The sequence below is a fragment of the Octopus bimaculoides genome, chromosome 14, assembly GCF_046866305.1.
Source record: "Octopus bimaculoides isolate indiv1 chromosome 14, ASM4686630v1, whole genome shotgun sequence".
Classification (NCBI taxonomy): Eukaryota; Metazoa; Mollusca; class Cephalopoda; order Octopoda; family Octopodidae; genus Octopus; species Octopus bimaculoides.
This window is the reverse complement of record NC_142941.1, coordinates 40,883,257-40,904,666: the sequence shown is the minus strand read 5'-3', so window position 1 is coordinate 40,904,666 and position 21,410 is coordinate 40,883,257. Positions and strand designations below refer to the sequence as shown.

General features: G+C 34.6%; 2 protein-coding genes across 2 annotated transcripts in view; both read left to right on the top strand.

The window, feature by feature from the left end:
• The first annotated feature begins 811 nt into the window (after positions 1 to 811).
• The window catches only part of LOC149132706 (protocadherin gamma-B6-like), a 20,924-nt gene continuing 325 nt past the window's right edge, over positions 812 to 21,410 (top strand). Inside the window, exon 1 of the mRNA XM_089362096.1 lies at positions 812 to 3,145. Coding sequence (XP_089218222.1) covers positions 812 to 3,145 — 2,334 coding nt within the window. The remainder of the gene's footprint in view (positions 3,146 to 21,410) is intronic.
• Positions 4,433 to 21,410, top strand: part of LOC149132705 (protocadherin gamma-C4-like) — a 168,128-nt gene continuing 151,150 nt past the window's right edge. The window contains exons 1-2 of the mRNA XM_089362716.1: positions 4,433 to 7,092; positions 15,071 to 15,309. The gene's annotated coding sequence lies outside the window, so the exon portion shown is untranslated. The remainder of the gene's footprint in view (positions 7,093 to 15,070; positions 15,310 to 21,410) is intronic.

The following is a 21,410-nucleotide window of genomic DNA, read 5'->3' as shown; positions in this document are numbered from 1 at the left end:
TTTTAAAACGGGGGCCACATTTTTCATTAATGTTTTACGTAGTGTTTTTGGTACGGAAAGACTTTCAAACTTCGTATACTTATCTATTTTGTGTTATAGAACAGAAGAATATTTTTGTATTCGAATATATTTCATGTAAAAAATTGTCTTATTTCGATAATTTCAACCAATCACTGACAAGTATTCAGTTGTTTACTCTTACTCCTTTGGCTCATTAAGCGATGTAAAGCGTATTTAATCTCCATACCTTCGTTTTATTTGCTTTTTTCATTTAAAATTTGCTTTAACCCTAACCTTAACCCTAACCCTAACCCTAGGGTTAGGGTTAGGGTTAGGGTTAGGGTTAGAGTTAGTGTTAGGGTTAGGGTTAATTGTTTCAGAATCGTTTGTTTATGTAGTCGGCACTTAATGTATATCGGCTGAATGGACGTCAGTGATTGGTTGAAATTACAGAAATACGACAACTTTAACATGGAATAATTTATGGATTTCTTTTTTTTTTAAGAAGACTAAGAGAAAAAGATGTTTTATATGACACATTCTACCAGTGTTCCAAGTTTCAAAGTGTTTCGTTAATGAAAAATGTGGCCCCCGTTTTAAAAAAGATCCGTTAAATTTTTAAAAGATGTTATTTGAAACACGTTAATAACTTTACCTATTTCTTTTTATATTTCAGAGATTGTTAACCATTCATGTTGAACTGGTTTACCATTCTTTTCGTCAAGTCTTTTATGGAGAAATGTGGGTGGACGTTCGTCTAATGCTGATTTGTCTTCATACATGTCTATGCGTAGACTTCACGTATTATATAATGGATGACAGCAGACCTGGAACGTATTTAGGAAATGTTGGTGCTGACACTCATCTTATGGACAGTCTTCCACCCGAAGAACATAGTTTAATTAGGTTTAGCCAGCTTCAGAAAGACAGAACTGATAATTCACAACTATTCAATGTATCGAAAACGGGGGAAATCTACACTGCCCAAACATTAGATGCGGAATCTCTCTGCAAATACAATATCGAGTGTTATAAGATGGTTGACATTGCTGTACGAAGAAGGAAGTCATTTTTAAAAATACTTGAAATTAAGGTTATCATTGAAGACATCAATGACCATCAACCAGAGTTTCCAGAAACACAGATTAATCTGACTTTCTCTGAAACTGATGGAAGAGGAACGACGCGATCTATTCCAAATGCCGTCGATAAAGATGTTGGGATTCAAAACTCTCAGATAAATTATGAATTGATCAAGAACGACGATGATCCTTTCACTCTGTCTGTTTTTAAAAGAGTTGATGGTACTTCATATCTAAGACTTAGTCTGGAGAAAAAATTAGACCGCGAGTTGAAGGATAATTACTTAATTAAAGTTTTAGCTAGAAACGGAAGATCTCCACTTATGAATGGAATTTTAAAAGTCAACATATCTGTTACAGATGTCAACGATAATCTTCCTGTTTTCACACACAATATTTACAATGTATCTGTAAGCAGCAACCATCAGCAACAAGTACCAGTGGTCACTGTATCAGCAAAAGATTTGGATAGTGGGGAAAATGGAAACATATCGTTTTATTTTAGTTCAAAAACATCTGACATTGCTAGATCCAATTTTCAAATAGATAAGAATAGTGGAAAGATTTTCTTGAGCGTAGAATTTAAACCTGAGAGGAAACAAATCTATAAACTATTTATTGAAGCCAGAGATAATGGCAATCCTCCACTGAGTTCCGTCGTGCCAGTTGTGGTAAATGTTATCAATAAACAAAACAATGCTCCAATGATAGACGTGAACTTCTCAGAACTAACTGGCAACACTGGCATAATATTTGAATCGATGGAAGTTGGCAGCTTTATTGCTTATGTAAAAGTTGTTGATAATGACAGAGGGCCAAACGGGGAAGTGGCATGCAATATCGATCACGATAAACTACAACTTCAAAGCTTGAGTCATAATAGATATAAGGTAGTGGTAAAAATGTCGGTTGATAGAGAAAAAGAGACTCATATTAATCTTACCATTGTTTGCGAAGACAAAGGATATCCCCCCTTAAAAACTGAAAGGAATTTTTCTATTCAAGTAATGGATGTCAATGATGTGCGGCCATATTTTACAAAGGATACCTTCAAGTTTCTTACATACGAAAACGAAAAACCAAATTTTCCGGTTGGTTTTATAAATGCTAAAGACCCAGATCTTGGTTCTGGAGGCCAACTGACCTTTTCGTTAATTGGTAATGGACAAAATGTTCTTCCTTTTGAGATTTCTAATTTTGGTTTTATTTCAACTATCGCGTCACTCGACCGTGAACAAAATGAAGTATACAAATTTGGCGTTTTTGTCAAAGACAATGGCATCCCACCTTTAAATAATACTGCAAATATCATCGTGGAAGTTATGGACGAAAATGACAATGCTCCGTATTTTACTTTTCCCAGTGTTAACCCTTTCAGTTTTGATGTCTACTACAATCCACAAAGTAAAAATGATATAATAGCACTCAGAGCATCTGATAGAGATAGTCGTCAAAATGCTTTCCTTAAATACGAAATAATTGAAGGAAACGAAAAACAGTTGTTCAGTGTTAATCTTTATACAGGCGTATTAACCTTTTCCCGGCCTGTTTACCAAAACGATGCCGGAGTATATGATATCTCTGTGAGTGTTAAAGACAGTGGTACACCCGTTCTATCGGCCAGAACTACTTTATCTTTGACTCTAACTGTTAGTAATTCGACATCCAGGATGTTTTCCGTTGTTGACACAGAACCAGACACAAAAATCCCCATCAATCTGTTTGTTGCAATTATTGTTGCTGCAGTAACCGTTTCAGTTTTGCTGGTTGTTTCCATAACTGTGTGTATTGTCAGGAGAAACAATCACAGAAACACGCGCAATACATGTGTTGCAGAAACCTCAAAACAGATGATGGATAAAAACCGACAGTCGGAATATTTTTGCGCAAAACAGCTGTCTTGTAAATATGATGATCCTGATGTCATACCAGACACGAAAAAACATAAAAGTTCGCAGAAAAAGTGGCAGAGAGGAAATTCTTCGAAACAAGAATCAAGTCAAAACAGTCGACAATCCACTTTAGATATACACTGTCAGACACTAACCAGAGGAATACATCAGGTAAGGATTTTAAGAACGATTTTGTAGATTTCTTGTGTGTGCATGCATGCGTACGTGCGTTTGTGTGTGTGCGTGTACGTGTGTGGCTTCTTTGTTTTAAAAATGACATTATTTTGATTTCTGAACTTTATACATAGATTTCCTAATTCCAAATTTAAAATGGAAAGTAATTACAGCACCCATTGAACATTTTTTTGAAGTCGAATTTGAAGACTAATTTGTTATGTCTCACACAGACACACACTACTGTATGCTTTCATGTCAAGTTACATATGAAAACAATTTAACATTAAACAGGAAGGATTACTCAATACTTTTTAGTAAAGTACATACTTATTAACTTTCATAAGGAAAAGGTCGTCAGAGCAAACACAAACTTCAACGTCAATCTTTTGTAAAAGTTAATAAAAATGTGTGCGTGTATGTGTGAGTGTGAATGTATTTACACACACACACACACACACACTCGTGTGTGTATATATGTATATATGTATGTGTGTATGTATATATATATATATATATATATATATATATATATATATATATATATATATATATATATATGTATATATATATATATATATATATATATATATATGTATATATATATATATATATATATATATATATTTATATATATGTATATTTTATATGTATGTATGTACATATGTATATCAAAGTTAATATAAATACATCTCAATAGATATATATCTATCCATTCTAACCACAGTATCGAGTTCTTTTCCAGTTAATGTTTGCATTATGTAAAATATATTTTCGATACATCTTTACATCTTAACCACTGTTAAAGAACTATATATATATATATATATATATATATATATATATATATATATATATATATATATAAACACATATACACACATGCATGCATACATACACATATGTCTACAGTGAAATGTAATGTTGAGTTGTATCTTTCTGTGTCGATAACGTTGATAGGCAGGTTAATACAGTCTGCACTCTGAGGTGAGCTAGTACGTTTTTTTTTCTGTTTTGAAAGACAAGCTATTTATTTTTCGGCAACACACCGTGTTTTAACGTACCCGACTAGAAGTCATCGTAGCTCGATACTTGAACAATGCTCACGGGAATGTGTAACGTTACCACAACCACCACCACCCTCCTCCTCGACGTCATCATTATGATGAGGATTATCAAAAAAATTGATAATCCTTTCTACTCTAGGCACAAGGCCCGAAATTTTTGGAGAGGGAGCTAGTCGATTAGATCAACTCAGTATGCAACTGGTACTTAATTTATCGACCCCAAAAGAATGACAGGCAAAGTCGACTTCGGCGGAATTTGAACTCAGAACGTAAAGACAAACGAAATACCGCTAAGCATTTTGCCCGGCGTGCTAACGTTTCTTATTTCTTTATTGCCCACAAGGGGCTAAACTTAGAGGGGACAAACAAGGACAGACAAAGGGGTTAAGTCGATTACATCGACCCCAGTGCGTAACTGGTACTTAATTTATCGACCCCGAAAGGATGAAAGGCAAAGTCGACCTCGGCGGAATTTGAACTCAGAACGTAACGGCAGACGAAATACCGCCAAGCATTTCGCCCGGCATGCTAACGATTCTGCCAGCTCGCAGCCTTAAATTGAAGTATAATCGTTGTAATGTGAAGGTTCTGGACGAACAATCACATGACTTCGGATGGTACTACTGCTACTTGTGTTTGGCTCTAGTACCAAACATGGCAACCTTTTTCGAGAAGGGGGCCGCTTGAGATATGGCGCATCAGGCGGTCCACACAACTAAAAGATTTGAGCTAATTCAGAAATCTTGCGGGCTGGAGTTTGCCCATGACTTTGCTTGATGACCACCACCAACAAAAACAGCTCCACTTTTACACGAGAATTGAGTGGTTCGATGTTTAGGTATAAGAGAGAGTCTGTACTTAAATGGGATTGTTTTAGCAAAAACGTTACCACTCATGTTAACGAATAGATATACATACACACATATATGATTGTGATAGTTTACAGACGTGACGTAAAGTTTTCTGTCAGACCAATTTATAAAAAGGACGTCTTACAACTCTTGTATAATTCGGGTTAAGATATTCCTTTCAGACCTTTCTATTATAGCTTCTTGTGTGCCGTCAGAGGTATTCTTTGTGTTTGCCCTTACCTGGCATTACAGTCTAGTCAAGCTTATATAGCGGCGGACCCAAAAGTATCACCCTATTAAAAGCATAACTCGGGACACATCGCCCCATTGTTGCCCATCTCCGAGTTACAGTTTACAGCGTTCTCTCTCGCTCACTCTCTTACGTGCTTCAGAGTTTGTTGGTGTCCCTACACTTCTGATTCTCTACCACAAAGACCTATTTACAATTCGATGTCCTAAACTCTTGTCAGAACTTATTTGCAGCTGATTTTCAACCAAGAACACTACTATATGTATAATATAGTGTTCTTAACATGAATACTTTTTTATGTTCCATAGAACGAACACACATACACGCGCGTGCGCACACACACACATACACACATTTCATACTCAAACCACAACCAGAGAGGAGCAAAACTCCAACTCAAGTAGGCATTATGTAACATCTCTTTTCTTTTAAAGAAAAAAAAAAGAGTAAAAATTAATTAAATTTCTTTAATATGAAAATCTGGCAATTACAGCATCATACAGACCATCAAGTCAATATATCAAAGTTTCTATAAGCAGAAATTCAAATTATGTGACACATCACACTGACCCTCTGTAATCATATGCAAATTTAGGCAAGATATTATATATATGTGTGTGCGTGTTTGTGTGATAAGTGTATAGTGTGGGTGAGTGTGTGTGTTTTTGTTTGTGTTTTTCTAATCAAATTATCAGCGTACGTTAATACTTCTATAGAATGTGCAAACAAAGATCAAACTTCAAACACATACGGACGCATTAAATAATCAAATAGCATTCAATTACATATAACTACATGAATTAAATGAGTTTTCTGGGTTTTTTTACAGCTCTGCCTCGTCTTGATAACATACTGTTGGTTTGTAGTATAGTATCTACTGAATTTACAATGGTAGTGAAAGCAAGTTACGAATATGAATTTGGTGAATGACGAATAGATATGGAACGAGACCTCACTTACATTCTCATTTCAAGTTCCTATTCAAAATACTTATAGAATGTCCTAAATTACACTAGAATTATTCTAAAACCATGTTGGAGTATTTGAAATTTGTAGTGAATTGTCTATAGGTACTACTTGACTTATAATCCAAGTTCTAAGTGGTATTTTCACTAACTTCAAATAAGAGCTGTTATAAATATGTTGGTTGAATGGTTGAAAAGATTGTTTCACAACCACGAAGTCCGCGATTCGATTCTAGTGTGTTGCATTCTGGGAGTGTTTCGATGACAAGAACCTGGAATGAAGACAAGCAAATCCTGTGTCAGTTGCTCGTCGGCTATCTATGTTGCTCTCCAGCGGCAGAAAAATGCTTGGAACAGACAGTGGGAAACATCATGAAGTAAGATTAAAGAGAAAAGAAGAGTCCCATTGAAGTCCTAGTTATGCAATGGAGAATTCGACAGGGTAAATATTATTTTCTGTAGCCATGAGTTGATCCATACTTTGTCAGTGAAATTGGTTAATGAGGAACTGCATAAAAACCCACCGAGTGATGTGTACTTGTAATCAAAAACACACCTTTGCTACATACTGTACCACACTGATTCTGCTTCAGAATTATGTTGAGGAGGGTACACATGTCTGCGGAATACTTTGTCATTTACAAATTAATTCAGGAGCGGATAATTCAAATGATCGAACAACTGACTCTCCATGCCAAATCTGAAAATTAGCCGTAAAAGACGTGGAACATTTATCATCGAATGCTACATCTGGTTCACAATGTCAGATTATCATATAAAATACATACATAACTTAAGCATGGTGAAATTAGTAAGTCTGAGCCTATTTAATACCTATGTCTCTTCTCACCATCCTTTATGGGGGTTCATTCCGTTTAGACCCCGCACATGTCACATTTTTTATCACCATTTTTTCCTAGAGTTCCCTACCACTTGCATGCGTTTTACCCATCAAGGTATCGGATCTTTCTGATTTGACGGGCAACACTTGTTTTCTTAACGAAACACTTTCAAACTTGGGATACTGGTAGAATGTGTCATATAAAACATCTTTTTCTCTTAGCTTTCTTAACAAAAATTTATATATTGCAAGTTATTTCATGTTAAAGTTGTCGTATTTCTGTAATTTCAACCAATCACTGACGTCTATTCAGCTGAATACAGTTACTGCTGTTTTTTTTATAAACAATAACTTTTGCCGGTGTCAAGAGTGTTATTCGCTGTTTAGTTATATCATTATTCCCTAGTAAGGGTTTAGACAATTTTTACATGAAATAACTTCGAATACAACATTTTTTATCTGTTCTATAACACAAAATATACAAGTATACGAAGTTTGAAAGTGTTTCGGTACGAAAAACACTACATAAAACATTAATTAAAAGTGTTGCCCGTCAAATCAGAAAGATCCAAGGTTGATACCTTGCATAGTCTTGTAGTGGAAAGAACTGGATTCATATTTGCAATAGCGAAGCGACGAGGAGTCCGTACCGGGCGACGCTTTTATGGGGTTGGCACTTTTGGGTCTGCTGTATCAGCCTGAATAGGCTGTATTGCAGTGGTGGCAAACTCAATGGTATATTGGCTTATTAATATTTAATTATATGCACTTTTGTATCAAAGTGGACTCGCGGTGATAGCTGTAGCTGTTAAACCGGGTGACGGTTTGAGTGTAACATCACATAGGCCATACTGGGAACAAATTCAGCATGGTTTCCGTCCAATATTCTTACCGTTCCGTCAACCCACTGCTTTTGAATGGTAGTAAATCATATGTATATGTTGGTGTATGAGACGCGCTGTTTTTTTTGTTATTCCTAAGTTTAACAAAAATATTGCTATGAGTCAAATGCGACCGTGTTATGGATAGGATATCGAATGAATGAGTTGATGAATCCCACTAAATTTGTATTTTCTACAATATATACTCTATATATATTTTCTACAATATATACTCTATATATATTTTCTACAATATATACTCTATATATATTTTCTACAATATATACTCTATATATATTTTCTACAATATATACTCTATATATATTTTCTACAATATATACTCTATATATATTTTCTACAATATATACTCAAAGATGTAGGGATGCACCTTATGCCAAAGTGCATCTTGTATGCCGACAATTGCGGTACTTTGTTTAGTATTTTTTTTTAGTCAACGCCAAAAATAAGAAAGGCAAAGCTTGCATCAACGGGATTTGAACTCTGAGCACAGATGACCAGAACAAACGTTGTGAGAATTTAACGACTCTGCTAATTCGTGACCCTCGAAGTTTCTGATATAATATAGATGTCGGTCATTTACATCGGTAATCTGTAGGTACCGCAGAGATCGATTTACATTGTAACTAAGGAAAGAACTTAAACTATGCATGAACTGAACTCTGAACTTCACCAAACTATACAATAATTATTAAGACTAAAGACCACTACTTTGTTGCCTAGCGACCAAGACAGAAGAAATTCGTCGTATTATGTTTGGTTGAGTTTTTTCTTTCAGTTAGTGGGTGATATTTTAGGTTGGACATTCATATTGATTTTCGTTTTTAGTTTCATTGATCCGACTTCTTCGTTAATTTCGCATTTGTGGTAAACCGATCTCTAGACTGAGAAATTACTTTGATATTGCATAGCAGATGATGTGTTGTGTAGTTAACTTAACGGTATATCGCGTCTACAACTCGGTTTCGATTCTTTGTTGGAATCGATTAAATTGCGTCGCTATTGGATTTGTAAAAGTGGTGAGCGTCACAAGTATCTATTTACCTCCCCGACTACATCGTAATTTCTTTTAATTAAGCTAAAAAAAACGATAATTGTCACAGAGGAGTCTGCGTGATTGAATTGACTTCGTTATTTTATTGGCGTCTTATTTTATCGACAATAAAGAGACAAAATGAAATGTAAACTCAAAACCGTCGGGATTTGAACCAATAAAGAATCCATTTTCTGCATTTTTCTGTGTCTCGGTTTTATCTACTCTTCGTCATTAATTCTGAAATTGTTTGCTATTTTCCCAAACGTCAAAGATTTTTATAGACTCAAAAACATAAACGAAGTAAAATGTGGAACAATGGATATGACTAATCAAAAAGGCGTGTCTATACTGAATTGTAGCTTTAACATAAACTACTCGTCTGCGTTGGCTCTGTTCAAGACAGTAAAAGCAGAAATATTGTCCCCAATTTAAAGAGGATATGCACCTACTTCAGTGCATGACTTGAAGTTGAATCATTGTCACACATAGCAGAAGTATTATAGTAATGACTTATTGCTTCTTATAAGTCTTTAGAGTTGGTATAAATTTTGTTGTTTTGCTCTGGTTCAGTCCTGATCAAATGTATTTTCATGACCATTTCATCTTTTTGTATCACTGAGTTCTGTTTTATAGAAGGTGCGTGGTTCAGTGATTCGGGTGTTTGACTCATTACCATTATGTCGAAAGTTCAATTCCTGAAGCAGGTAGTTCGTTTGTCTTAGGGCGTTTGTCTTCATTTCACGTTGCTCCAGTTTACGCAGATAAAGATGAGTACCAATTTTAAAACCCTGTTTCTATCACTGTCAGAATTTCTCATGATCTATTGGTGACAATGCAAACTCACTGCGATATTTTAACTAACACACCGGTTTTCGTTTCAAGTACCGTAAATCCTCGAGTATAATCCGCATTTTTTTCCCCAAAATTTAAAGGTCAAAATCTCTAGTGCGTACTATATACGAGGTTAAAAATGAAAAATATTTTCTAAGCATTGTCCGAGTCTCTATTTGCCGTCCGGCAATGTTTGTTCATACGCATTTTGTGATGTCGGGCTTGTAACTGATAGTGATAAATGTGTAAATGCAATTTACTTAATATTTATTTTTCACTGACGTTATTACTGTTACTTCTTTATTTCCTACAAAGTGCACAAAAAAGCTACACGTTTGCATTATGTTATATATATATATACAATAATAATAAAAGACGTTACCGTATGTATGTTTACAAACCAAAGACGTTATATAGACCTCCTTGACTCAAGTTAGAGAAGGGGTGCGTATTATACACATGGTTTAGGTTTTGGATCTTTCTGATTTGGCGGGCGCCACTTGTTTTCTTAACGAAACACTTTCAAACTTGGGACACTGGTAGAATGTGTCATATAAAACATCTTTTACTCTTAGTGTTATCAAGAAAATTTTATCGTTTTGAAGTTATTTCGTGCTAAAATTGTCGTATTTCGGTAATTTCAACCAATCACTGACGTCTATTGAGGTGAAAACAATTACTGCTGTGAAATGTCAACAAAACGTTGTGCGGTGTAATGGGATCTTTTCTTTTGAATAAAATTAGTGCCGTTGTTTGTCAACAACAACTATCGGCGGTACTGTTATTTATGACATCGTTCGTGCGTTTGTACTGGTTTTAGCTTTAGGGTTTTAGGGTTAGGGTTCGAGTTGGATCTAGTTCAAAAAGAGGGCACCAGTTTTCATTTATGTTTTATGTAGTGTTTTTGGTACCGAAAGACTTTCAAACTTCGTATACTTATCTATTTTGTGTTATAGAACAGAAAAAAATTTTTGTATTCGAAGTTATTTCATGTAAAAAATTGTCTTATTTCGATAATTTCAACCAATCACTGACAAGTATTCAGCTGTTTACAGTTACTCCTTTGGCAGTTTAAGCGGTTCCTTTGGCGGTGTAAAGCGTATTTAATCTCCATTACTTCTGACATTTTGCAGAGAGGCAACACACATGTGTTCGTTTTCCTTCGTTTTATTTTTAATATAATTTCGTTAACATCTGCCTGAACTGTATATGTACAACATTTGCCCTAACCCTTCCCTCAAAAACCAGGCCTTGTGCCTATAATAGAAAGGTTTATTAGCTACTGCCAATATGCTTCAGCCATTTTTTGACAAGGAAATAATAATTTTATCACCGCCAGAATCGTTTGAGAATCGTTTGTTTACGTAGTCAGCACTTAATGTATTCGTCTGAATGGACGTCAGTCATTGGTTGAAATTACAGAAATATGACAACTTTAACATGAAATAAGTTGCAATATAATAATTTTTCTTAAGAAGACTAAGTGAAAAAGATGTTTTATATGACACATTCTACCAGTGTCCCAAGTTTCAAAGTGTTTCGTTAAGAAAATACTGGTGCCCCCGTTTTGAACTAGATCCTTCGAGTTTTAGAATTAGGGTTAGGGTTTCGAGTATTTTTGCCAAATTTGGTGAAAAATTTGTGGCGGTGTATTGAACAGATTTTCACCAAATTTGGCAAAAATAATCATAACCCTAACCCTAATCCTAAAACCCTAACCCTAACCCGAACCTTAACTCTAAAACCAGAAACCTAACCCAAGGAAATGTTAGCTATGTTTCTATCCATACAATATAGATAGAAATATGCAAAGATTACAAAACCTCCCTTTTGATTTTTTGTGTAACATTTGTTGTACTTGGTAGATCTATGAACATATTCATCTATAATATTTTTTCCCTCAATTCTAACTTTATCTATGCTAACCACATATGTCTCCAAACAAACTAATATTTCCCCAGACATGTTTTTGCAGAATATTGGAAATGAACGACATTAATTTACAACAGTCATGTGATATCAGGACATGGATACAGAAGTATACACACACTCAAACACACACACACATATTAATATAAGCACACACATGTGCATGCATGTATGCACACGCATGTGTTCACGCATGCACACACACACACACAGACTTGTCTTTAAATCTACTCACAAGGGCTTCTCTGTCTGCCTCTCAGATTCACTCATAAAGCATTGGTCAAAGTAGGCCTGTAGTAAAAAAGAAACACTTGTATAGGAAATGAATTTTCTTAACTACACAGCTATGCCTGTGCCTACATATTTGCATAATAAAATAACAAATATGAAATTAAATACAAAAAAAATCCTCAAAAATATTCATCACTATTTTCCCTCGGAATCCCTAGCAACATTTTGTGAAACTCCAGTTGGGAAACACTGTTCTAGAAATATACCTTTCTTTAAATCATCACATTTTTCCCTTTTTTTTTAGTTGGAAAGATGCGATACTTTCAATTTAGAACATTCTAGACATTTCACAAAAACAAATGGGTGATTTTTACAAATCTCAGTGTATCATCTTAGTCATTCTTTTATAGCATTTATCATTCCAGACTTAATGACACTAATTCATTTAAATTTCTGGTAACCGCCTACTCTAATCTGTTTAACTCTTTGGTTTCATTATGTATCATACTGAGCTTGGTCCCAAATTATTTAAAATTATTTTAGGCAGCTGTCCTACATTATTGCTTCGAAACAACTTCCAAAGGATTTACGAGATTATGTGAAAACTTTCTATTTCAGGCCAACAATTATCGCCAAAACAGTTTAATCTATATTTGCCATCAGTTAGGATCTTTTAGGAATATAAGACAGATGGATAGCCTAGATAAATTTTACATTACATCAAAATAGTTCTGAGAGATATTATTGTTATTTAGCAATGGTCTAGAAAATCTATGATCAAAAACATTCTAGCTGTGATCCTCCTGTTTATGCAGATGCTTTATCACAGACTACATATTCGCCCATACATGCATACACAGACACATACATATATTTTACTATGTGTATATGTATGTATGTATATATATATACACATATATGTGTGTGTATATATATATATATATATATGGATATATATATAGATATATATACATACACACATATGTATATATATATATATATATATATATATATATATACACCAGGCTACACGAGCCTGGTGTAGCCATCTGGTTTCACCAGTACTCAGTCAAATCGTCCAACCCATGCTAGCATGGAAAGTGGACGTTAAACGAAGATGATGATGATGATACATATGTATATATATATATATATATATATACACGCACACACACACACATGTATGTATGTATTGTGATTTGAAAAGAAATTTGGCTGTTATTTTTAGCAAATTCAAGCAATGAAATAGATATTAACTTGTTGGTTTATGGTGATGTTGTCGATGATACTGATGTCGCTGTTTAGCCCCCAGACCAGCCGTTATTGAGTGAACCTCCGATCAAGGCCATTCTAGCAGTGTGCTTCTTGGACAGGATGACGTGTCATATGTGTTTGTGTGTGTGAATGTGTTCACGTGCGTGTGTGTGCATGTGCTTGTGCATGCATGTGCATGTGTGTGTGTGTGTGTGCATGTGTGTGTGTGTGTGCATGTGTGTGTGTGTGTGTGCATGTGTGTGTATACAGACATGTGTGAGTGGGTAGTGGATGTAATAAACTCAAATATACAGTAACAGTACAAGATTTAAGTTCTTTATTCCATTGTACAAATGAATTTTCATTTACACATTTACATAGCTTTGTTTCTCTACATATAACTGTTTAATCTTATATCGCAGCTACTTATTGCATAGTTCAGTATGCATGTCTGCATGTGTATATGCATATCTTTCTGTTTGTCTGCATATATATGCATGTTTGTCTGTCTGTCTGTATGTATTTATATTTATGATCTCATTGAGGGCCTGATGACAGTCCCTCTGAAGCTAGTACTTTAGGCTTTCATGTTCAAAATGTTGGAGGTGTGAAACATGTGGCTGCGTACTCCTTTCCAAGGCTGTGTATGTTAACCATCTGGGAAACAACAAACAAAGAGTACTAGTTTGACACTCAAGGAAAATGGAAACGTCTTTGATGTTTCGAGCCTACACTTTTCTACAGAAAGAAACGACTAAAGAAAACTTGGAGAGAGGGGGAAAAGAAGGGAGTGAGTAACAAAATGTGCCTGGATGAATGGTTTCACGTGTTGAATTGATGCATGTATGTATGTATATATGTATGTTATATCTTCTGCTGAAGTATCATAGCAAAAGACTGGTTTCAAATTTTGGCTCAAGGTCAGCAATTTTAGGGGTGGGTGCTAGTTGATTACACTGATTCCAGTGCTCAACTGGCACTTATTTTATTAACCCCAAAAGGATGAAAGACAAAGCCAACCTCTGTAGAATTTGAACTCAGAACATAGCGACTGATGAAATACAGCTAAGCATTTTGTCCAGTTTGCTAATGATTCTTTTCTACTCTAGGCACAAGGCCTGAAATTTTGGGGGAGGGATCCCAGTACACAGTTGTGTACTGGGAAAGGATGAAAGGTAAAGTCGACCTTGGGAGAATTTGAACTCAAAACATAAAGACAGATGAAATGCCACTAAACATTTTGATAGTGTGTTTATGATTTTGCTAGTTTGCTGCCTGAAAAAAGATGTCTATATTAGCCAGAAAAATCAATAAACTGGAGCTTTTGAACATAGGGCAGAACAAATATCTTGTAGTATTCTTTCTACCCAACGTAGTACAACATATAATCACTTATTAATTTTGCAATCAGAAATCATATAAACCAGTGCTTGTCTAATTAGAAACCTACAACAAATGACACAATTAGCCATGAAATGCGATTTAATATAAAATAACCAACACTAAACAAATTACCTTTAGACCAATTTTTCCCATTCTTTAACTCTTAGTCATCAAATATAAAATAGAATATGACTTATTGCTGTTATTGTGCTGACCCCATTCTCCTTCAAAAAAGCAAACTCTAATAGAATTAAGTTGATATCTTTTATTAATTATTTATCTTAATCAAAAGCTTGGTATAATATTACCTCCCTTGTGATTTACTCTTTTATTTGTTTGATATGATAAGGTTTTATGTTTCTCTTTCTTTCTGATATCCACACAGGAGTCAAATGATGCCAGTCAATGGAAAGAGAGGGACTCAGCTGTTTTATTTCCTTATCGCTATTGTGGTGTTTCTACGATTCCATGTAATAGTAAACTTGACTGTAATAAGGAAGACAAACAACACCTTAAAGATCAAGCAGGTATGTATATATATATATATATATATATATATCATAATTTTTTCCATGAAAACAGGTTATACATTTTTTTATTATTGTCCCAAAGAGATATGTAAAGGTGCATGGCTCAGTGGTTAGAACATCAGGCTCACGATCATGAAGTAGTGAGTTCAATTCCTTACCGGGATGCGTGTTGTTTTCTTGAGCAAGACACTTTATTTTACATTACTCCAGTTCACTCAGCTGTAGAAATGAGTTGTGACATTACAGATGCAAAGCTGTATTGGCCTTTGCCTTTCCCTTGGACAATATCAGTCATGTGGGGAGGAGAGACTGGTATGCATTGGCGACTGCTGGTCTTCTATAAACAACCTTGCCCGGACTTGTGCCTTGGAGGGTAACTTTCTAGGTGCAATACTATGGTCATTCATGATTGAAGGGGGTCTTTACTCTTTTGAATATAGATATAAGGTCAAAATATTGCAACAAGTGGGTGTTTAATTGATTATATCTACCACAGTTCTAGACTGGAATATTATTCAATTTTAATGACACTGAGGGATATGCTGTACAGCAATTTTTCCAATGATTCTGCTAGTCTACTGCCCTTATATATTCTTTTATGATAGTGTATAATGGGCACAGGAATGGCTGTGTGGTTAACAAGCCTGTTTTGCAACCATATGGTTACAGGTTCAGTTTCACTACACAGCAGCTTGGGCTAGTCTTCTACTATAGCAGTTGACTGACCAGTGCCTTGTGAGTGAATTTGGTAAATAGAAACTGTATGGAAGTCCATTATGTACACGTATATATATGTGTGTGTGTCTTTGTGTTTGTCCCTCGCAACTGATTGACAACTGGTGTTGGTTTGTTTACATCTCTGTAATTTAGTGGTTCAGCAAGCATTTATTTTTCAAGTACCAGACTTGAAAAATTAAATACTCGTGGTTGGTTTCTTCAACAAAACCTTTCAAGGTAGTACCCCCAGCATGGCCACAGCTGAGCCAACCAGAGCCTTATGAGTCGATTTGGTAGACGGAAACTGAAAGAAGCCTGTCATATATATATATATATATGTGTGTGTGTGTGTGTGTGTGTGTGTTTGTGCTTGTCTCCCCACCTACTGGTGCTGGTGTGTTTACATCCTCGTAACTTAGTGGTTTGGCAAAAGAGATTGATAGAATAAGTACAAGGCTTTAAAAAAATAAGTACTGAGGTCGATTCATTCAACTAAAAATTCTTCAAGGTGGTGCCCCAGCATGGCCTTAGTCTAATGACTGAAACGGGTAAAAAAAAATAAATATATATTGTATTTTGTGTTTTGGTGTGTTTAAAATGTTCTAACAATTCAGGCTAAAAAATTTTGAAGACGTTATTGTATGAAATAACTGTTTCCTGTGGTTATATTCTCATTCTTCAACTTGCTACAAGCACATTTTGGAATTTTCAGTATTCCAAAATATATTTGAAACTTGATGTCTACAGAAATATCTGCATGCAGACAGTTTGGTTCTTAATATAGATGCAGTTTTGAAACAATGAAATGTGTAAAAGCATTAGGCTGGAATATTGAAATCTTAAAAAGAACATGACTCAGACTGCTAACCAAAGAAGTATCTGTGCTCAGTATACAGGAACATTATAAGTAAAGAGTTAATTTTCTATCAGAATTGCTATTATTGGTTTTACAAAATAATATAATAATAATAATAGAATCCAAAGAATCTAGTTGTTATCTGTGTTTGCATATTGTAATGCAAGTAGTTTAAACAATGGAATAAATTTTAATGCCATCAGGAAGACAACAGGTCATGTTTTATTCGGCAGATGCTTTTATCAAAGAGAAAATAGAGAATTGCTTTCCATGAGAAAAGCACCCAATGCACATTGTAAGGTAGCTGGCATTTTGAAGGGTGTCAAGCCACTGAAGTCATGCCAAAACAGACACCGCTGCACGGAGCAGTCCTTGGACCCATCAGATCCTATAAGATTGTCCAACCCATGTTGGTATGGAACATGGGTATTAAATGGTGATGATGATGATGACAACGATGAATATAAGCCTAAGATGTATAGAATAGTATGACATATTATGAGATAATTTAATTAAGACTGTGCAAAGTAAGGCTATGTGAAGAATTTGCACCAAATTAAAAGAAGCCCAGTGCTGAAAAGAGAGAACAAAAACATAGAGGTGATCTAGATTGATATAATTTGCAGAATTTTGATTGATACGTGAGTGGTGTTTAGATCTGATAATTTGATAAGTCAGTCAATCAGTCCTCTGTAAGGTATTTTAGTTGGAATTTATGAGTGAAACTATTTCATGAACTCAAACACATTTTGGAGAATATATAAATTGGATTTGAAAAAAAAAAACATATGAAGAACTGATGGCTTATGTTTTGAGAAGGCTTGGAAAGTCTTATATTGATTCTGGCAATACTCATCTTGATATTGTTTTCAATCCTGTAATACGTAGTCTTTTAATCTCAGTCATTTTTGAGGATTTATTCCTCAGTTTTAATTCAGTGTCAATAATACGAAATCTTTATATTCTAAGAATACTGTTTGCAATGTGCAAATTAAATTCTATTTGAAATAAATTTAAGTACTTATTTCTGTATCAGTTTTAAAAGCCTTTGATAATGTCCTAGATAGCAAAAAATGCTCAGCCTTGACCTTAAACATTTGGTTGATGAAATCTATGAAGTAAGTTCATATGTGAAATATATAGAAATGTATGTAAAATTAGAGAATTCAGTGAGCTCTGTCATAAAGTAAACTAAATATTAATGATAATATTTACCATATACTCAGTCAGCAAATAGAGCACAATTTACTTTGGTAGAATGAGCAACAGCTACATTTGTAGTATTGCATTACTTGAGAAAGAATAGAAAAGAACTATCATTTCTATTAATCAGAATGCAACAACATATCAATGATCCACTTACATTCTATGTATGCAATTATTTAATTATTTAATTAGAAGTGACTAGAGTTGATTTTGAGTTTTACAAAGGAAATTACTTAACAGGGAAATATATCATTTAACGAACAGATACCACTTTTCAGAACTGTCTTATTAATGCTAGTATCATTAAAACCACAGACATTTAAATCAATCAAAATTAAATGATTTAATTGTTCTACATTTGATTGGAATCTGAATATTATCACTGTTGATATCAGTTTTCTCTCTCTAACTGCTTTTTATTGAACAAGTAATATATTTTCATTCTGAAGATGGCTTTGGTTAAATATATGATATTCACTAAAGTATTTTTTTCTTTTTTATCTGCGATTCTTTCAATCATATGCATGAATGTTTTGTATTTATTCCCTTTCAAAAATTGTGATAAAACATTCTACATTTTTTAAAATTCTCTTTTTCAAGAGAGATTCTTTAAGATTTTAGAGTAATTGCTGACAGTGAATTCATTCTGGAAATTTTCCTTTCTTTTATTTGCTAACTTGTCTGAACAAAAATTCGAAGTTAAGTTTTAAATATTTCTTAGTTTTGTTAAGTATATGTTCTGAGTAATTTCAGTTTGTAAAATCTCAAAAAAAAACCTGTCTAAATTACAAACAATGAATACAAGTAAGACAGTATGATAGTATATGAGTCTAACACAGCCAATTGAAATTATATATATATAACTATAATTTAGAAACAATAGCTCACAATAAAGTTAGTTTCAGGATTTATAAATTGCATAGATGTAATTCTTGAGGTGAGGTGTCAAAATGACATACTAAATAACATACTGAACAACAATAATATTTCAACATCTTTAAATTATACCTCCTTATAAATTCTAACAAATAAAAGAAGCTGACAAGAGAAACAATTGTTATTTAGCAAAATATATTGTTTTGTTTCCAATGAATTTATTTAAAACAGAAAAAGAAAATATTTATCTTTGTATTCTAGTTAATGCAATTCAAAGTTTTATTCTGCCATAGTACCATTGCTTTAGAAATATGAAATACAGATTTCCAAAACATTTTAATGCTGACAAATTCATTATTGAAGTGTCACATATACTTAGATATGTATGTTAGATTTTATAATAAGATGCTATAATTTTTTTTTAATATTTGTTCTATAATATATATTTTAAATTACTTGTTGATACATCCCCCAAATGATTGAGTAACGTAAAATATTTATAATGCAAATTTGATATTACACTGTATCAGAGTCTGTTTTAGAAGTTGCTTGTATTTCATAATTATCTTTTTCCTTGCTAGTTGCAGTGGGATTGTAGTTAATCTATTTAATCTCACTTGGAGTTAGGCATAACTTTCCATTTCTGATTGGTTACCTGACAAAGAGACCTAAGCTTTTGCAAATACAAGCTTAAAATTTGCAGCAATAACTACAAATTACTGACAGCTGGCCATATATCTAATGCTTAATTACTATTCTTTGTTGGCTTCAGCCATTCTATTACAGCATTGTTACTGTAAATAGTTCGTTTATATCCTTTTGAATAAATCAAGTTATTTAATTAGGTAAATCCAGATAGATGTTGATATTTTCTCATTTTAAGTCTAACACAAAAGATAATCTTTAGCATTACACTTATCCTTCATGAATTCTACTACTTATTCAAATGAAATTTTATGTTGCTTAGATATGTACAGACTACTGAACAGGGCTGGGAACTATTATCCCAATACATAAAACAAATATGTACTTGTTTAAATCTAATCTTCAGTCAGAGAAAAAGAAGTAGCTTTCTGGAAATTGTAGGCCCTTTTAGAAAAGTGTGATCAGAATCCTTGATCTTTGTCTTTAACTTTTGTATGTAAGTGTCTGTTGGGACAGAATTGCTTGAGAAAGTGTTCCTCTGAGCTGTAGTTCTGAAAGAAAAGACTAAAGAGTGTTCCGTGTTAGAGAGACAGGTGCATTAAATCACCACACACACACACACACACACATTGTTGTATTTTGCCAAAAGACAACAAGGTAAGACAACAAGAGAAAGAAAAAGACCTCAATATTATGTAAATAGAGGAATTTATCTGTAAATAATATGTGACAATTATTCGGTAGCCATGATAAAACTCAGAGTTTCAGATGCCAGGGTGGAAACCCACGCCGCCATCGATGGCCAGATAACTACTAGATATATGTCAGGAGTGCAAATATGACCACATCCTAAGTTTGTAGATATATCAGATCAGCCAGTACATATTTCAAATGTTGCTTCTTCAACCACCAGCCATCCTTCAGAATCCCAGAAAGTCATTCTGTCATGTCCCTGGTCAACCATGTGTTATTTCTTTATTACCCACAAAGGGCTACACACAGAGGGGACAAACAAGGACAGACAAACAGATTAAGTCGATTATATCGACCCCAGTGCGTAACTGGTACTTATTTAATCGACCCCGAAAGGATGAAAGGCGAAGTCGACCTCAGTGGAATTTGAACTCAGAACGTAGCGGCAGACGAAATACCACTAAGCATTTCGCTCGGCATGCTAACGTTTCTGCCAGCTCGCCGCCTTCCTGGTCAGCCATGTGTGGCACCTCAAAGATCAAGGGACCCCATGTAATATCAGGTGGAAAATAATAAATTATCCAGGCCCATATATTAATGGGAGTGGCCGTTGCAAAATCTGCATTGCGGAGCGAACCAAAGTTCTTAAGGACTATGCTAAACCCGGCCTGTTGAATAGTTGTAAAGAAGTTTTCTCTAAATGTGTCCATTTTAAGTGCTACCAACAGGAAAATTGGACCTCCTTGTTTGCTGCTTAGGCTAATTTGGGTCTGTACTTATTCTCTTACTTTCCTCTGCCAAACTGCTAAGTTACTGGAACTTGCCAACTATAGCTGATGTGTACTGGTAGGGACACAAACACAAATACACATGTAGAAACACATATGCACTTATATATGCCAAGCCTCCACAGTTTTCATCTTTCAGACTCACTTACAAGACAGTGGTCATCTTGGGGCCACTAGAGTAGCTAGGGGTGGCAGTAGAGGTGGTCTGCCCGTGGCAACACTTTTAAAGGGGCAACACTTTTGGGTTTGCTGTAGGCAATATGTGTCTTTTGTTGGGTCTGGAGGGGCGACAAATGGAAGGGATGCCCCAGGTGGAACACACTCTAGTTACGTTAGTGCTTGGGGCTATTGTAGAAGATGTCTTGCAGCTGAGGTGGAGGCATGTGGCCTAGTGGTTAAGGTATTGGACACATG